Here is a 20,330-nt window from a genome sequence, read left to right on the forward strand (position 1 = left end):
CATTCTCAAATACTCGAAGATATGTCTAGTTAATATTATTATAATATATACTGTAATGTATGTTAATACACATACCGCCCTAATTTATGTTAATTTATGTATTATTTTTACATATTTTCTACTCAACTCTCTTGGTACGTAATTTTACAAAAACACAAAGGTCGTAAAGAAATCAAAATTTCGAAGAACACCTAATTATAGCCCAGTAGTAGATTCATTTTGGCATATTATAATGTGTGTAGGTGTATTATTAAAATTATTGTATTCATTGATGGAAATGAGATATTTCTACGAATAGTTAGTTAGTACTTATTTCATATCTAAGCAGAATGCTCACTTCGTATCGAGCTTAATAATAATGTTTATTTATTTATTTATAAAAAAGAGTATTACGGCATTATAGCTATTGGTCAATGCGCCATAATACTTAATAAATACAAATGTATAAAAATATCTTAATTACAAATAACAATAAAAAGACAGCATGTGTAAATATTAATGAAATATGATAATTTATACAATTATAAATTTAGCCTATTTAATACGTCCACAAACATTATTTATAGTTAATAAAAAACAAATCAACCTTTATGGTGCCATCAAATAAGCTAATTGCACGATACACAGCATCATGAAACATAACATCTGTCCTGCGACGAGGTATCTTGAAGACCGTGGAGCTACGAGTGATATTGGTGGGAACATGAAAATTAATATTAGCCAGTATATACGGATTGTAAATGAACCCACGAAGAAGTAAAAAGAAATGCTTTAAAAGAACAATCACTCTTCGGGTAGACAGGGATTGCATTGATAGCATACCCAGAAGAAAACGGGTCGGGAAATTCATTTTATTGTCATTATCATAAGGAAAGAACCCGTATGTTCTTAAGTAGAGAAATCTAAGAAATCTATTATGGTAAATCAAAATTGAAATTCAGATCTCAACTCTAAATAAATAAATTAAAAAATATTATTGATTATACATACACTGAAAAGGGAATAATGGAAAAAATACACATTTCAAAAGTTTTTTTTCACTCTTCGAATTTTCCCGCCGACAATCGGCCATTTTGTTGATAGAAACGGCATCCAAAATGGCGGACGACGAGCGAAGCTGATCAGTCGACCGTTAAACCAGATTCGGAGCGGAATTTCTATTCTATTTTCAATTCAACCAATCATAATCGGATTGAATTCTGAACCTTTTAGTCGTGGAAAAACAAATTTCTTTTTCGAATTCAATTTAATTTAGATCCAATTCTATGTTACCAAGTCGGTACCTACCTACATAATAAATAAAATCTGAACAAAAACATATATAAAATCAACAGTTATGCGAATTTGTATATTTTACTGTCTCGATAATCATGTGATATCAAATTGGAAACGTTTGCAATATAATAAAATACTGTTTAACGAAAATATATTCACTCGACATGCAAAGATTCCATTTGAAATAATTATACTGCAAATGAATAAAATATTGTCTACATACTTTCTGTGCTATTTATTTATAACAATTCTCTAATTAAAAGCCAGTGTAATAAAAAAAAATAAACAACACTTTCAGGAATACGCAATTTAATATTTTTTGCTCTTAATTTTAATATACTTATGGCTTTATGGTCATAAAAATTTCGGGTTTCTTTTACATATAAAAGTGAATTGACCCTCTCAGCTAATGCCCATTTGAGTGAATAGTGACCTAAAGTCTTGAGTAACTGCTCCTGAGACATTCCCAGTCATAAAAAAAATACTGATGTTTTACATCCAAACATAGGGTCCCGTGACGCCCGATTAAGACTTGCTGTGGTGTCATTAACTTCAATAACCCTGAAAGATAAGATACGATAATTTAGGTAGAAACTAGTTTTCAATAAAATTCTGACAAGAGGACATTCCCAAGTATTATTATAGAACGTATTTAGTGTATTAATTGAACTAACTTTCCTCAGTATATTATTTATAGAAATAGTTCTTTGTTGTTTAAATTTTTTTTTCAAATATAATACAACCCTTAATTATTATTATTTATATATTGAATTACAATTAAATTCATTGTTTAATCATGACTAAATAGTGTTACTTAAATACTCGTACATTTAAAAAATATATATTTTCAATAAAAAATATTACATTCTAACGGATTTAAGTTTTGTACTATTCCATTTGATTTTTTTGCGATGCATTGATACCAATGTATTGATTTGTTATATAAGTTAGAGGTTATTGATTCGTTGTCAGTGTGTTTTTGCCTTTTGGTGAGTGTACATAGTTCCTGAAGATAGGGATTGCAATACCGGTATTCAATTATTTATCGATAACGAAATACCGGTTTCAAAAATCCAAAATACCGGTATTTTCGGTATTAAGAAAGCATAAATATATTAGCATTATTCTTTCAATACCTACTACTATATTTACATTAAATTTAGTGTATAAGTTGTATGCTGCCAAAATGCAAATATATTGACTGAAACCAACAAAAACTAAATAATATAAAAACAAAATCCCTTAAATATAATTGTTGCCATGAATTAACATATTTCAGAAAAAAACATTCGTGGCAAATATTTCCAATTATTCTATAACTATTGATCCAACGTTGATAGTACTTCCAACAAACTTTGAATTTCAGAGAGATTTTTTTGTACCCAGACTAGAATATTTGTACAAATTAGCAGTTCTAAAATATTTTCATTTACAAAGGCCAACACAATAAACGTATGTAGGTACTTTAGCTTGCCATAAAATAGTATTTCAAATATATTTTAATAGTTATGTTTAATGATAGGTGCTTCCTTTGTTATAAATATGTTTTGACGAATGCCCGTATTGATACAGGTATTCAATAATAAATACCGAAATACCGGTATTGATATATTCATACGGTATTGCAATCCCTACCTGAAGATGTGCATGACGAAGTGCGAAACCCGGGCCGCATAAAACGACTCAAATAGAATAGTACAAAACTTAAATCCACTAGAATTTAAATTCAAATTCCATCAAGTACCTTCAGTCGATAGTATTAAAAAAAATATTACATTCTTATAATCGGTATATTCTATTAAAAATTGTAGTAATTTTTTTAATTATTAGAGTGCGAGGAAGTATAACTAATAATTACTCATTTCATCAGCTATAAGGCTATAACATAATATCATATCAGTAAGACCATTACCCTTATTTAAATTACTAAGCTAGTCGCCGTTTATCGGCGGAAATCGACAGTGTAGGTACATCAGACAAAACAGTTAAAGACAGTTGGATAAATATGAATTCCACTCGGTCAAAATTTATATAATAATTACTTGGTATTTTCCAAAAAAGAAAATTTTAATTTTTAATTAATTCAATGTTTTTTTTTTCAACAGAGACAACTGAATGCTGTAGACTTCAAAGTGTCAAGTAATTTGAAACACGTACTTCTTATATCCGACGTCAGGAGGAGTATAAAATACAGCAAATTAGCAAGATACCATGTATACGAAGTTGCTTCAAGGTAAGTCAAACAACAAAATGCCTACTAATACCCCTTCCAAATATATGTCGCTACATTTCAAAATCAGCAAAGTCCACCGTAGGGTATTTTTTACTTTTTTTGTGAATTGCTGAAGAACTTCTGTTTTCTAACATTTCTGCATTATCAAAATGTGGAATTTATTAATTTTAAATATTCTATATTCGAAACAATATAAACTTTCACCCTTGTGACTGTGTATTTGAGAAAACAAAAACTGTTTTTCTCCTATTCATCTATTATGGACTTGGCTGATTTTGAAATCTAGCGACACTTATATATTTTCCATTCCCATCGCAATAAACCAGTGTGGCGCGAGGATTCTTCTAACGTGCCGACAAATTTTCTTAAGTTTTACCCATTTATCGTTAACGACCATAATAAGATAACGTGAAAACCTTCCAACAACCCACACCCACGACAACGATCGACAGATATATAACTAGTTAGGCCATTATATTTAATTTCTCGGGACAATAATTAAGGCCTCTTACACACTGTCGTAGTGGCGCTCAAATGTAGCTGATTGCCGCAACCACGTATATATGGAAACGCTGATTTTCTTATTCTACCAGTGAACAGTATCCTGAGAAAGCTAAGCGGAAATACGTGGGGAGCTCAACCACATACACTCAGGATCTCAGCCCTTGCACTATGCGAGGGACCCGCGACACGTCATGCATGGGTATCAAATATGCAAAATAAGGCTCAAATCCAGGAGAAGCTTTATGGCGACGACCATACCTCTGACCATCCCACCCGACGAAGATAGACTATCCGCATGGGAGGTAAACTTGGCCTCCGAGGGTCTCGAAGATTGGGTAAAGCCAGCAGAGCATCTCCCACCCGGAGTCAGTCTCGAGTACCGTACATGGAAAGCCCTAAACAGACTGAGAACCATGGTAGGGCGCACTCTAGACAACATGTTGAATTGGGGGTTCTCTGATGACCAAACCTGCGAGTGTGGGGAAATGCAAAGCATGAACCACCTTTTTTCATGCAAGGCTTGCTAAGTAAGCTGCAATTTCAACGAGATTCTACAAGCTGAGGAAAATGATGTTCCCTTCGGCAACTTCTGGAGCGACACATTGTAGCTATTGAAGACAAGAGGAAGAAGCCTAGTAGTTGCCGTCAACCAATTTTGCCGTAGACCAGGCAAAAGTACTTAAGCCCTCTAAGTGATCATTGTTTAACGCCATCTATACGCGTATTACTGAAAACTTATCGTGAAAAATGTTTTTAAAAGATTTACGAAAAAATGAATGCACATCATTCATTATAGAGAACGATATTTATAATTATCAGTATAGCAATGCTTGTCGTGTCGGGAAAGTTGAGCGGTAAGGGTCAATTGGGTAGTAAAAAGTTTGAAAAACAGCGCTGAATAAACTGTCATTAATATATAATATATATATATATTTTGTCACCACTTTGTTTCAAATATACCTAAACCAAGCCCGACCGCACAAACAAACTCATCTAAACTGCAACACGTCGAATTTATCGATGTGATTTTGTTGTCATTCACGTAACTTAATTTACTGCCGCACATAACATCAGTGCGACATTTTTGGTAAGAAAAAAAACATCAGCTTGTCGCGTATAATAAGTTTCACGACAGATGCTGTTTTTGCGGCCAGTTATTCGTTTCGGCTATCCGCATGACATCACTCTGCCGGAACGGTCCCGCCTGCGTGCACGGAAAGGATTTGCAACATTACTGACTATTTGGATGTATGGTTATGTCACAGTCTAGCTAGATGATTTTTCATGTGCGATCGGACTAAAGCCACAGAAACTACCACCAAACACCAGTCGTTTCTATATGATGCTGAGTAGTATGTTTTTCATTCATTTTATATGAAACGTTCGCAAACACATCATCACTGCGTCGAACACGCGTGACTTGCTACGATATTCGTTTAATTCACAACGTTGCAACATCTCTTGATCTCCCTGCAAATACAATGTTCTCACCGCATTAACATTTTTTTTATATCTCTATACTTTCTCGATACATTTAATACGATTTTTCGTAAAATTCATTTAATCTCATATGTTGTAATAAATAGTACATATCTACCTATTACACTATCAATCAAATTCTTGTTACTCGACTTTTAATTAATGAACAGTAAAGCGTCAATTACATTGAGCTTCTTTACGAGCTCTTTGTTGGCGAATTTATAATCTGCCAGTAAAGTCGCTCAGTGTAATCATCGAACAAGCTAACAAGCAGGTTGTAAACACTCTACCGAGAAAAGTTGAAAGTCGGTCAACTTTACACGCTAGACGCCGGCGTGTGGGCCTACTGCGTATGCGCAGTAGAACGCAGTAGCAACCTCACAGTAAAAAAACGAACTACGTTCTGTCAAAATAGTCGCTGGTTTGTGGCTTCTCAGCGAATGGAAAGTTTTGTGTGTTATCATCAAATCGTAGTAGCTGAATCGCCCACTTTTAAATTCGCCAACAAACAGCTTGTAAAGAAGCTCGATGTAATTGACGCTTAAGCTCTAGGAGAGATCTTCAAAGTGTGAATACATTACCTAAAAAATAATAATATGTATTTTGATATATTTACGCACAGGGAATAAATTGATGGATTGAAAGTCTATATGGTCTAAGGCCAAAAATTTCAATTTCAAAAGTTACAGAAGAACATCAGTACATATAGTATGATAAGTTTACATAATTCTTAAGACAAAATAAACAAAAGAAGGATAACATATTTAAACATGGACAATATTTTAACGTCATAATATGTAGAGTGGTGTGTAATGCCACATAGACCCCGCCCGTATTTTTGTGTGACAAAAATAGTAGAGTTAGGAAGTTAGACCTTTCAGAATATCATTAGGCTTGGCATATAGATTAAATTGAAGTAAAAAACTTTTTATATAATTTTTTTGGCACTTAGACCCAATAGACTTTCAACCCTTCAATTATTCCTTGTTTTATGGCAACATTATCCAAACTGGTTTTGCTCACTTGGTATTCTATCCTGCCGCATGAGAATTCAATCCGGCTTACTCAACAATTTTTCTTCTTTACAATACACCCAGCTAATTTATCAAGCACGCTGCAAACAATGCTTCCCAACCTTTCTCAGATTACCGCCCACGTGAGTTATAAGACTTTTGCGGCACACTGAAACAATATTACGTACCTATTACTTTTTTAACTCATTTAGTGCTTACACCGCGACTGGCACGTTTGGAATCGTTGGCCATTAGATATAATTAACGTGTTATTTAAATGTGGTAATTAAAAGGTAAAAAAAGGTTAGCAGTGATTGTGTGATTAAACGATTAAATTAATACTTTTTGCGTATTTCATTAGAAAGCATAACCAATCTTTATTTTAAAATCATAAGACAAAATCTGCAAAGATTATTAGTTCAGTATCAAAGTATTATCCTGTTCCATATAAAAAGCTTTTGTGCCGTCTTCCCGTTTAACCAGAGACTGCACACACCCACGTTGGCCGCGTGGCGTCAGCCTATAGCGTCGTGGGTCCCAGGTTCGAATCCTAGGTCTGACAAGTACACATATTGTTTTTCAATTTGTGTAGAGTCAGAGTATGGAGCTAATAGGTTGAGCAAGTGGCTGACATCCATTTCTAGTAAAAACAAAATATGTTAATACAAACCTCCACTCTGTGGAGGCCCATATGATCCTATTAGAATCGGACATGGTCGAAGAAGAAGATGCATACATTAAATGCGGTGAAAACACATTATACTAAATTACTCCAAATATACAAAATTCTTAAAAAATAAAAATAACATAGAATAAAATAAAGCCCCCCCTAACTAAAAAAACATAATACCAGTAGTAATTAATGTCCCCTTAACTAAGCGAAAAAACCGGACATGATCATTATTAAATTATATGGATTAACTAGGTAGGTACCTACAATTTTATATTTTTTCATCTATTAAAATGTTTTAAATGAAAAATGATCACCGCGATTAATAATTTATTTTAATCCACCGACTTTGTTTAAGTGGATACCAGAGACGTCTAGGTATTTTTTTATGAATTGTATTTTAATCAGGTACATCTCTCGTGATTGTGTCACTGCTAATAGGTTTCTAGCGCCTGTACACGTGCGTGGATTTACTGGTAGCAATAGTGTATATTTTAAACTGTTTTAAACTACCGTGACAATAACTGTTCAATCTAATTTTTCAAGAGTAAACGAAAAGCGGTGTTGACATTTTATGGTACTATTTGACAGGTAGTGAAAATCGGTTAACCTGAAAAATCGTTCGTAGATCGTCTTCTACTGTCAGGTTCGCCACTATCGTTCTACTACACATGTGCAGATCGAAAAAATCTTACTGTCGCATGAAAATTCAGAAGCTTCCAAACTTTTTTGATTCATGCATGCAAGCTTTCAACTGCAGGATAATACATATTTACTCATACATTTAGTAATTGTTATGACCGCAATAATACTTACTGTCAACAGTAAATCCATGCACGTGTAAACGGTGTATTAGTTTATATTATTAGGCTCCACTTCAATTATTAACAGAAAGTTGTATTTCCTTTTTTTGTAACTTATAGAAGTAAATTCCCCTTGTCACCTGTGGAAGACGACCGGGACGCCCCGCTGCTGCAGCACGCGGAATGGTCTCCAGATGGAGCAGCCATCGTCTTTATACACGACAATGACATTTACTATAAGCCAAGGGTTCAGAAACCACTGGTTTGTAGGATTACCAGTACAGGTATGTCTATTTGAATCAAAATACTCCATAATATAAGGTACGCAACAGACTGGATTAAGTTCAGTTTCTACAAATAGTCAAGACATATCGACTATTTACGGAAACCGAGGAACGTTCTCTTATGTCCCTCAGGGATGAAGACAAAGGAAACAGGTAGCTTGGGTTTACAGGAACCTGATGTGGTTTGATGGTGTTATCCTTCCTTCGTCTCCTTACCAAATACTGGACTTTTTTCGGTAAATACCAGTTTTTTGGTTTTTTTTATTGAATACCGGTATTTCTTAAACATTAAAAAAACTGAATTAGGTGCTTATCAATAAATATAGCTATTAAAATCTTTTTAAAATATTATTTTATAGCAAAAATCTACATACCTACATTTATTATGTTGACATTTAAAAATATGTATTGATCATAATTGTAGAACTAGTGATTTTCAACAAATAATTTGAATATATTGATAATTTTAACTAAAGCCCTCAAAAGTTCATTAAGTGCAAATAAGTCCGGCTACAAGAAAATCTTCTTAAATTCAACGCTTGTACAGTCATCAATAATAATTATAGAATAATTAAACATTTTGTCACGGATTTTTTTTATTTCGAAATAATATTATGATAATTCATCGCGACAATTAGGTATTTATATAAATATATTTGATGAAATTTGTTTTATTATTTTTTCACCTCTGTTGGATTCACTCAACATATTTGCATTTTAGCAGCACATAACTTATAATTCATTTTCAAAAACGTAAACGAGTGTGATTTCTTAATACCGAAAATTCCGGTATTTTGGATTTTTAAAACCGGTATTTCTACCTAATCTTAGCCTCAATATTAGCTTACGCTCATTCCTCTTCAAATGAGACTCTACAAACCAAGGCACCAACCGTGGTGGTGGTAGAATAGACTTACTCCATTTTCCCTTTTCTAATAAATGATGCCCTATGGTGAAAATCTATCCACATGCCTTGGCACATTTTCTTTATAGCCTCATTCCAGTCCAGGTTTTCTGGTATCCACTGATATGGCACCCCTGAATGGCCAGCTTCCTTTTCCAGATCATCCGCCCTTTCATTGTCCCTCAATACCCATGTGCGATGGGATCCATTGAAGGCATAGATCTCCTCATCTACTTTATAAACAACTTCGCACACATTTTACAGTATTTTTCAATTAAATAATATTACCGAAGTGTCAAATGTACTCATGGTGGCAAATTTTCTTTTCATACTACCTACAAATTGGCAAAGTATTTAATTTATTTAGCGATGGTTATTTTTAAATAACTTATTTCAATTTAACATAACAGGTATTTTGCTATTCGAATTTCGAATTATAATCAAAGTAAAATACTTTATCAAAAACATTACTAAGTACGTCAAAAATCTGTGTGTAAATATATACATTAATAATACTTATACAGTATTTGAACATTTTCAATAATTATTTCTGCAAAGAAATACGCAAAAATTTCCACAGTATTTAACACGTCATTTCGTAACCTGATATAAAATAATATTAACAAGTATATTTCGATTTTTTTCAGGAGTACCAGGAATTATCTTCAATGGAGTACCAGACTTTCTCTACGAGACTGAGATCATGCACACTGACCACGCCCTTTGGTTCAGCTCTGACTCGCAATTTCTCATGTTCGCCACGTACAATGACACGAGGGTTGGCGAGCACAAGTGGGCCTGGTATGGAAGTGCAGCACAGGATCCGTTGAGATATCCTCAGATTAAGAGCGTCAGATATCCCAAGGCAGGTTTAAATAAGACAATACTGAACAATTTTATGGAACTCCCAATTAATATAAAGCAGGAGTTTTTAGCAATTATGTGTCATATGCCAAATTTGTGTCAATTATTTTTAATAAACCATTTATTTTATTTAACGAATAATTCACAAGATTTTAAGAATGTAACATTACATATATTGAACATGCATAACTTTGAAAAAAAATACGATGCTCAACGGGTTTGAACCCGTTTAACCACTGGTATTGCACCAACTGTGCATTAACTAAGTATGCTGCAAGCCTCCTATCTAATTACAACAATTGAAACTAGTAGATGGTGATTTTTTAAAAATCGATTAAACCCTACCTATGCCAAACCATAATAGTTTTGGTATACTTTGGCGATACGACACAATTTTACACACTGTTTATGCATACTTATTTATTTTCCTTGAATTAAGAATACAGATTACACAATTATTGTGTTTAATTTTTTTAAGTTCATTAAATCCTGTCTCAACCAAACTATAATAGATATAAAATATTATTCTATCTATAAAATATCCAAAGTTATGTATGATTTAATTGCATAATTTTAGATATTTTATAGATATACGAGTATTTTTTGACTATATTTTTTATGGCTTGGTTTTAGCAGGGTTGAATTGAATTTTAAAAACTAACCAACACTATCTGTAAATTGTAGTCTTATTTCAATTAAAATCGATACATATGACTGAAAAAGTTTAGTATGCACTATATTTTTGCGAATCTTAAAGCCTACCTCCAATTACTGACTCCACGTACTTATGATGCCTACTATATTTTTAATATTAAACTAACATATTTCTTACATTGTTATTGGAATATTATATTACTTTATTAATGTTTAATATTTATTATATTATTTGGAATACATAAAGAGGTAGCTTGGTTGATATCTTCGATGCTGAGGAGCTTCCTATCCTCTCCTTTTTCTTCCTCCTCTGGGGGGGAATGGGGTAGCTTGGGGAGCTTGAGGGCTTGAAAACTTACCATCTACCTTGCAACAACACGACATGAAATTTTAGAGGGAAATCCCTCAACCGGCCCTCGTCAAGAGCCGGAGTAAAATCGCACACAGTAAACTCTTTCAAACCTACACCAAAGACCTGAACCCACAGATGAAGGGGATAAACGCGAAACGCTAGGAGCCCCATTACATAGGATTACCCAAAGTCAAGATATCTTCGATAGCCAAATAACTGTTTAATCTAGGCATACAATATCCTATATATAAAATTAAAAATATTTCTGACACAACTAAAGCCAAACAAAAGGACACTAAACTAAAATCCATGCGAACTATATGTTAATATGTAGTAAAATTCAAAATTGGAAGGATCAAACAAACAAAATATTTTTGTATTTCATAAATATACATTTTTATGGTACACTATTTTTATTTTGTATGCCGATTGTGGGTAATATAATATAATACCATACAACAAGAAAAGGTAGAATACCAAACTGACACATATATCTATCATACAAAGTTTAGGGATTATTCAGGCTTACGCCCCACCCTAAACTAATCCAGAATTTTCCGGTGTTCCCCGTTTACGTGGATTCAACCACATGTGTGATAAATCGATTTTTTTTTTGTTTTTTCTAGGCAAATACTGAAAATCCTGAGGTGACGATTTTCACTGTGAATTTGAGAACTCCAAAATTTTTATTTCCTCACGCAGTCCAACCCAGCGCTAATGTGGAGCCAGGTAACGAAACTTGAAATTTGCTTTAGTATTGTATAATTATTATTATAATAAATCACTTAAGAGATAATTACACCAAGACCCATCTCAAATGCTATTACTCAAGCTCGACATCGGTCCTCATAGTTCAGTGCGCAAGGCGCTAGCTTTTCATCCGGGAAATCTGGAATTCTGGAATCTTGGAATTCCCGATGAGGTAATTTTCTCAAAACCTGGGTGTTTATGATTGTTTCATTTAGATTTCAATTTATTTTTTAACATATTGTAGACATTACAAATTATAAGTTTAATTTAAAGTTAAAAATGAAAATATCATAATATTAACATACAAAAGCAGTGAAAATACAATTATACATCTATAGAATATACCTAATAGAGATAGTTCAAAGAAGTACACCGAGTTTGCTAAGGAGACCCTATTTTATTAATTTATAAAATGGCGTCCACCTAAACTCACCCTCACGCAAGTGGAATATATCAACACCCGAAGCAATTTGGTTGAACATAGTTATCGCCCTCCCATTGGCATTACCAGTGGCAGGTTGGCTCTGCACCTTGGGAGAATAAACAACTGATGCTCTCTATTTCTAATTCCTACACTACTATCATTGGACTCCGTGGCATGTTGTAGTGCTAAAAATAATACAGAATACAATATAATTATAATATAACAAAAAATGTTCATTAGATAATAAATAAATAATCAAATATGCATTAGATATTTCTATTTGTGTTTTGTGTGCTGAAAGTAAATTGAAAAATAAATAATAATACACGGAGCGTTTGGTAAGTCCGACCCTTCTCTTAATGTAATGAATATATACATAGTATAATATATATTATATATATTATAATATATACTTATTGCGATATAAATTTACTTCCTATCTTTAAAATAAACTACTAACCAAAATCTCTGTGTGAACATAATATTATATTAATACTAAGTAATGTATACGTATACATAATTAAATAAAAAAAAATCACATATTATAAATCAGTGTTTCTCAATCGCCGGTCCGCATATAGTATTGTCGTCCATTTTAAAATACACGTTTATGCCAAAAATTCAAAGAAAATACTATTATTTTTGTAGTGCCCCAATGGTGTTTGGACTTAAAATACAAACGTTTTTTATATCGCTAGAATCACTTGAATTATTGTCTGAATTCTTGACTACCTACATATTCACACAAGAAGACTTTTTCGGTTTTCAGTAACTTATACGAGGATTTTTTGTTAGCCATTTGCCCAATCCATTCTTCTTTTGCTGTAAATGTAAGTTTAATAAAAAAAATAGATATTCAGGATATTCTCTCATATGCGAAGTAGATGAGCCTCCACGAGGTAGGTACATTAACATACTTTTTAGCCATTCTCACAATTCAATGAATCAGACATACCTATTTAAAAAACAACATCCATTTTTTTTATCCAGTAGTGGGATCGAATCCGTGACCCTAGTATTGCCTGAATATAAGAGACAAAAAAGCAACATGTGATTTTTGCCAACCACAGGATTTGTATCGGCACTTATGCCTTGTTCGGACTGTGCCAGTGATTTAGTGAAGTAGCGAGTGATTTGGTAAAAAACCGTGTCTGAACAGACAAATTTAGTCGAGTAGTTTAGTAAAATGGTCAGTCAATCCGATCCATTTTATTCTATTATTTTGGGCGAGTAGCGATCCCCACCACCTCTCACTATATACTAAACAAGCCACAAAACAGGTATGAACAGGCGAGTGCATTAGTTGTCGCCTGCCGTAGGAATGGCACAGCGTTGAAACAAAGATTACTACTCGAAAAAATATAACTTATATTACTATACTTCAATGCGACAAAAAGTCGCGAACGTGTGTTGATAGATCCGTAGATAAATGGCGATATTTCACAGAAAACTTGTTGTTATTGAGGATAGATAAATAGGTACACATTATCTTTTAATTATTATATATATTATATTATTATATTATATAATTGTTATATTCATTTATTATTCCGTTTAGGTACATTGTACACTCAGTATGAAGAATATTATGTCATGTCGGTAGGTAATGTGGATAATTTGTTGATTAAAACTTTGATAAATATTGGAAATATTTCACAGAAAACTTGTTGTTATTGAAAGTAGGTAAAGACGTAGGTAGGTAGGTACACATTATCCTAGTGTTCATTAGAATAATTATAATTAATAATTATAATTTTATAATTATTAAAATACAAACATAATTGTATTTTATAGTCAGTAAGGACAATGGAGCATACAATCAGGGGCGGATCAAGTCAAGCGGAGGCCCTGAGCGGTAAAAATTTCGGGGCCCCAAATTCAAGTTAGAAAAAAAGTTTTATACGTAGAAACACTCATTAATCTTTTAACATAAAATATAACAAAGGTAATAGAAATAAAATAAAAAAAAACATGTTTTAAATAAATTTTCGTCTTGCAAATTCGTCAATTATTTTGGCAGTGTCAATTCGGTTTAAAAGTTCTTGCTCTATATACAAAATTAAATCTTTTTCTCACATAGTACTTCTCAAATAATTTTTTGCACGCTTTAAAACAGAAACGATCTTTCACCTGATGCATTAGATAAGGGGATTGTTAAAAAAACATTTCTACATTTGGGAATGTGTAAGACATTTCTTTGGCGGTTCGATAGATGTCTGGTGTGGTTTTAATATTGTGCATAAAGTACCTATTTATTACCCAAACAAACTACAAAAAAACATAGGTAAGTATACAAAAATTTATGCAACCACAAAAATATAATAGGTAGGTATCCTATGTAAATTAGTATTCATCAATAGGAATTTGGAGCATAAATCGATTTAATTCAACAACGCCGTTTTTGCATAGTGTCATTTGAATTATTTTTGAAGTTACGACAGACGGCAGCACTCTCGTGTCGCGCGAATGGTGTCCGTTTTGAAATATCCGTCGCTCTGTTCATTTTGACGCGTCACTCACTAATGAACTGTGTTCGGACACTTTTCAGTTACTAATTCACTAAATCACTCGCCACTCTACTATATCACTCGCCCAGTCCGTACCGGCCTTTACAGCTTCAGAGACGGAGACTCTAGTACTGATCCATTACTGCCAATTACTGATTTTTTTTTACCATGTCCGATCCTAATAAGATCATATGGACTTCCACAGAGTGGAGGTTTGTATTAACAGATTAAGTTTTTACGAGAAATGGATGTCAACCACTTGATCAACCAATTAGGTCCATACTCTGACTCATACACAAATCGAAAAACAATATTGTGTAATTGTCAGACCCAGGATTCGAACCTGGGACCCACGACGCTGTAGACCGACGCTTAAGCTGCGCGGCTATCATGATTATTACATACAAAAATAAGTGGTAATATAATAATTACAAGATGAAAAGAACTTTTAATAAACAACTTTTTAAAATTTTCTGTTGAATTATTATGGTCAATATGCTCAAACTTGTACTTGATATGAAGTAAATAAAAAACAAACAAATATAGAATACTGAAATGTCATTTTGACATTTCATTTTGATTTCCATAGTAACACACGTATATATTGATAATTTAGTTGCTAGGATCACCCCCTTAGCAACCAATAATAGTCTTTTACTTTTTGCGGATTTTTCTGAAATAACTTTCCATACAAAAAAGAATTAACAAAAAATTAATGCAATTCTGCTTGAAGATGGCTAAAAGTATTAAAAGAACGCATTGGCATCGTGTTCTGAATTATTCAAAAAAATTCAAATGTCTAGCTAGTCGGGAAGTTAGTTAAAAATCGATTGCAAGATTTGTACTGGACAAACAACCACCGGACAAACAAGAATACGAGCAAAGAAAAACGTTGTAAAAATGTAATTTTATTTGATTTAGAGTCAAACTAATAATTATCGTAATATTAAATGTTGTCTTCTCAATCGATTTCAATCAATGAATGTCCATAACCAATAATATGTTCCTATCTGATCCTTTCAGACAGTTACATTACGTATGTGGCTTGGATCTCCGATCGGCAGGTGGCGATGATGTTCCTGAACAGGCCTCAGAATATCTCCATCATCACCGTTTGCAAAGGAGCCCAATTTAACTGCCAAGATGTAAGTATAACTCTCTGTTTAAATATTTCATAAATCGAATTCCATGAGTTCGTCGAGCCAGCGGGATTTTGGCGCCCTGTGGTCTTTTTTATGCACATGTAAATACATAATGACAGCCGCTGGGATTTTTCATTGAATGGCTGGATTGAATTAAGCATTTTAGCCACCTTGAATCAAACGCGCACATTGAAAAATGGTATGGGAAGGGTCCACTTCGAAAAAATATTCATAATAATCTAAATCTAAAGCCGTATGTTGTAGCCTTACCACTGGGAAATACCAATAGAAATGGCGTATTTTAAAAAAATACTACCTTATTCTTAGGTCAATAATTATTATAAAACAATCATTATTTGTAGGACACTATCACATTTAAATGGTCAAAGACATAGCTTATAATCAATGTCTTTAGAATTATCTTCAAATGTAGTAATCTTGTCTATTTTTTGAATAATAAAATGCCCAATTCTTGTCAAATTTGTGATCAGAGAGATTATAAATATATTTTTTTATCGTAAATATTTCACTATAATAATGTCAACATAAATTTTACTAATGGTTTTATAAATGCGTTTAAAAATTCATAAACCTAAAAAATCTTAACACCACTGAACATGGATGTACTAAAATATGACTATATTCTAAAACATTAGATCGATAAGTTTAAAAGAATTCTATTTTACGTAATAAAAATACTTTATGCAGTCATCAAATGTTTAAAATAAATATAAAGGATAATAAGGTTTCAAAATTATATAAATAGATTATCTACAACGTTTAAGTAATGTTCAGGCTAATGCTTTTATAATACCATAAAACCTCCATTTTGACCTTCGTTGGGCACGTGGGCCCTTAACTCATAGCTTCTCGTCGCAGTCACTCCGTACTTTGAGTCTAGCAATTGAGCACCTGCGCATCTATTCTATACAAAAGACTGCTTTCGGCCGCTATCTAGGGTAGGAAAGTATCCAAGTATTAGCATTTATTTTAACAGCACCTTTCTTGCTGCTGTTAAAATATAGCACTTATTGCAACAATTACAACCACCTTATTGTAATTGTTACAATAGGTGCTAATACTTTGATATAAACTAACCCTAAGTTTGATAATATATATCACGCTATCACTTCAGCAGTCGATAATTATAGAATAGACCCACATGACCATTAGTACGTTTTAGATACCACTAGTATATGGGAGCATTTGTTTTACTATTATTGAGATTCTATCGGTTTGGCATCCTACACTATTAAAACATAAAACAAAATATTATAATATAGTATATACCTATATTTATAGAGCTGTTATAGAATTACAAATTAAATACTTATCTATTTTCCATAGTGTCAAATTATAGCATACTCGGTAAGGAGCTGACCGCAATAATAAATTCTGCATATCCATTTTTTACTTAGTCAGTCATCCATTGACGCAAACGCTGACTCGATTATTTCAATAAAAAGAATATTATTTTGAATCGGAAATTTCACTCAAATCTAAGTACCTGGTCCGCTACTATCTCAATCTAAATATCGTCCAGCACAGTGATGCCAACCGTACTATAATTATAGTACAATACTATAATTTTAATTTCGCGAAAAATGTAAAATACTATAATTTTACGCCAAATATACCAAAATACTATGATTTTAAAGGATTCAAGACGAAAAATGTTCCTGTACTATATATTTTTTTAGAAATACTATATTTTTTACGCCTTTGTACTATAATCAGCATAGAAAAATATGGCAACACTGGTCCAGCACAACATCTCATTGTACCGAGATTCGGACCTCGGAACATTATCATAAGTATTGTAACATAACTACTGTAACATACTATTGTACCGACTGTTTACGCTGCAAATAAAACTCGCTCCTCCATCCATCTGAGCAACCACCAAATCTCGACTTCAGCTGACGACCCCTTCACCACCACACCGTGGCTCCCACAGCGATGACTCCCAATAGTGGTGACACCCGACTTAAGAAAACTACGCAACCTTCTGATCAAGAAGTTCAGCAAGGTGCAAAGGGGATACGATACCCTATCACACCTACTCCATAATTATAATTTATACGTTTTATTAATACAAGAGACAATCGATAGGTTGCATAACAACTCCTCTCACATTGGTTTAAAAATCAACGCGAAGAAAACCAACGTCTTGTGTAATAGCACATGTCCTGATCCAGATTTCCCTCTGATTAGCGACGGACAAAACATCGAGAGCGTCGACAGCTTCAAGTACCTGGGGGTACACATCACGGGAGATGGCATTTTGCAGAAAGAGCTCGCTATCCGAATGGGAATGGCTGGAGCAACATTAAACTCAATGCCGAATGTCTGGGACTCACGATTGTACTCGGTCAAAGCTAAATGCCGCCTATTCGACGCTTGCATTCTAACGGTGCTGCTTTACGGTAGCGAATCATGGCACCTTAAGAAGGCTCAGAGCAACCGTATACTGAGCTTCGAAAACAGATGTTTGCGACGAATACTGGGTGTGACTTTAGGAGCAACGAGGAGATAAGAGAACGCACCAAGCAGCCTCTCATCACGCTGAAAGTGAAGAGGCGACGTTGGACCTGGCTTGGCCACGTGCTGCGGATGCCAGAAGAGAACCTCAACCTGGCTTGCCTGTTCTTCAAGCCGACCGGATTCCGGCGTCCTCGAAGACCGCTAAATACTATCTACAGAGTGTATACGGCGGAGCTACGGGATGCTGGTTTGACCTGGAACGAGCAAGACTGGCGAGCGACAGGGATTCTTGGAGGCGCCGCGTGGTGTCCATATGCTCCAATTAAGGAGCGGATATGGCCAAAGAAGAAAAAGATAAATACTATGTTATACGGTTATTACTTTTTAAATCAAATATGTACTAAATATAATTTTCGTGTATCTACGGATGCATATTATAAACAACCAATGTCACCAAAGCATCGATCAATCAAGCTCCTAATGTGTGTAAAAAATGTCTCTACATGTAACATGTCAAAGCCAGAAAAGCCTGATGTATATAGCTGTATGATTCTGGCAGAAAGCGGAATATATGGATTCCCTCTTAGTTAGCTATTGAGTTAACTAATCAATCATGGCTTGCATTTACTGGCGTACGTTAGGAACGAGTAAATCGTAGAGTTAACCAGACTTGTACATAATAATAAGTGCTTATATACCTACTTATATATTATTATACTATTATTTTGAACCTAATACCTACCTTACCAACTTCACTTAATCAGTTTTGCCAACTTAAGACTACAATAATTACAAGATAAAAAGAACATTTTATATACCACGTTTTTAAATTTTCTTTTGAATCATAATAAACTTGACAATTCTTTGTATTAATAAATACTTCATTTCTACTTGATAGAAATACTGAATAAATATTATAGAATACTGAAATGTCATTTTGACATTTCATATTGATTTCCATAGGAACACACGTATATATTAATAATTTAGTTGCTAGGACACACTTAGCAACCAATAATAGTGAGTAGTAAATATTACTTTTAACGATTTTTTTTCCGAAGACGCCGAATCGTCCTAGACCCGTACTTAAGGTAATGAATACCTACTTTGATTTAAAATAAGGTACCTAATTAATACCTACTTTCATTTAAAATACAAAGCCGATTGCAAATCGTAACACAATTTAGAAAGCGCTTCGGAAAGTATTGTAAGAAGCATTAGTTAAAATTCGTCATAATTAGATAAGATGCCTATAGCATTGCGGTCAATGCGCATGGGCGCGAATCCCGAGAGACGCAGGTTCGATTCCTGCTGATTTTTTCTATTGGTTATATATTTCTCAGTAGCGTTTTCAAATTATGTATCGTCACTGTTCAGTATTGTATATTTTTTCACAACGTTTTTATTAGCTCGTATTCTTGTTTGTCCGGTGGTTGTTTGTCCAGTACGAATCTTGCAATCGATTTTTAACTAACTTCCCGACTAGCTAGACATTTGAAAATTTTAGAATATATCAGAACACGATGCCAATGCATTCTTTTAATATTTTTAACCATCTTTAATTAGAATTGAATTCTTTTTCAGTTAATTCTGTTTTGTATGAAAAGTTATTTCGGAAGAAATCCTTAATCCAATCCACTATTATTGGTTGCTAAGGGGGTGGTCCTAGCAACTAAATTATTAATATATACGTGCGTTACTATGGAAATCAAAATGACATTTCAGTATTTTATATTTGTTTGTTTGTTGCAAAATAGCAAAAAAATGATTTGTTGACAATTGCCTTATTTGTCCTAAATTATTAATACATATAATTGTCAAGTTTATATGATTCAACAGAAAATTTAAAAACGTGGTATTTAAAATGTTCTTTTTATCTTGTAATTATTTATTTTCAATTGTGTATATAAAGCCAAATCGGTTTTTTTAACAAGACATAGACAGGTATTAAATAATGAATTTATTTATAGATACGGTTGGCGTGATAT

The 20,330-nt window shown here is 33.3% G+C and overlaps 1 protein-coding gene across 1 annotated transcript in view; it reads left to right on the forward strand.

Annotated features, from left to right (window-relative positions):
- Positions 1 to 20,330, forward strand: part of LOC147077669 (inactive dipeptidyl peptidase 10) — a 285,528-nt gene that overhangs the window by 249,197 nt on the left and 16,001 nt on the right. Inside the window, exons 4-8 of the mRNA XM_085940067.1 lie at positions 3,381 to 3,508; positions 8,098 to 8,261; positions 9,813 to 10,030; positions 11,662 to 11,764; positions 15,740 to 15,861. Of these exons, the coding sequence (XP_085796193.1) occupies positions 3,381 to 3,508; positions 8,098 to 8,261; positions 9,813 to 10,030; positions 11,662 to 11,764; positions 15,740 to 15,861 (735 nt within the window). The remainder of the gene's footprint in view (positions 1 to 3,380; positions 3,509 to 8,097; positions 8,262 to 9,812; positions 10,031 to 11,661; positions 11,765 to 15,739; positions 15,862 to 20,330) is intronic.

The sequence above is a fragment of the Rhyacophila brunnea genome, unplaced genomic scaffold, assembly GCF_057557595.1.
Source record: "Rhyacophila brunnea isolate RB1 unplaced genomic scaffold, BYU_Rbru_1.0 scaffold_12, whole genome shotgun sequence".
Classification (NCBI taxonomy): Eukaryota; Metazoa; Arthropoda; class Insecta; order Trichoptera; family Rhyacophilidae; genus Rhyacophila; species Rhyacophila brunnea.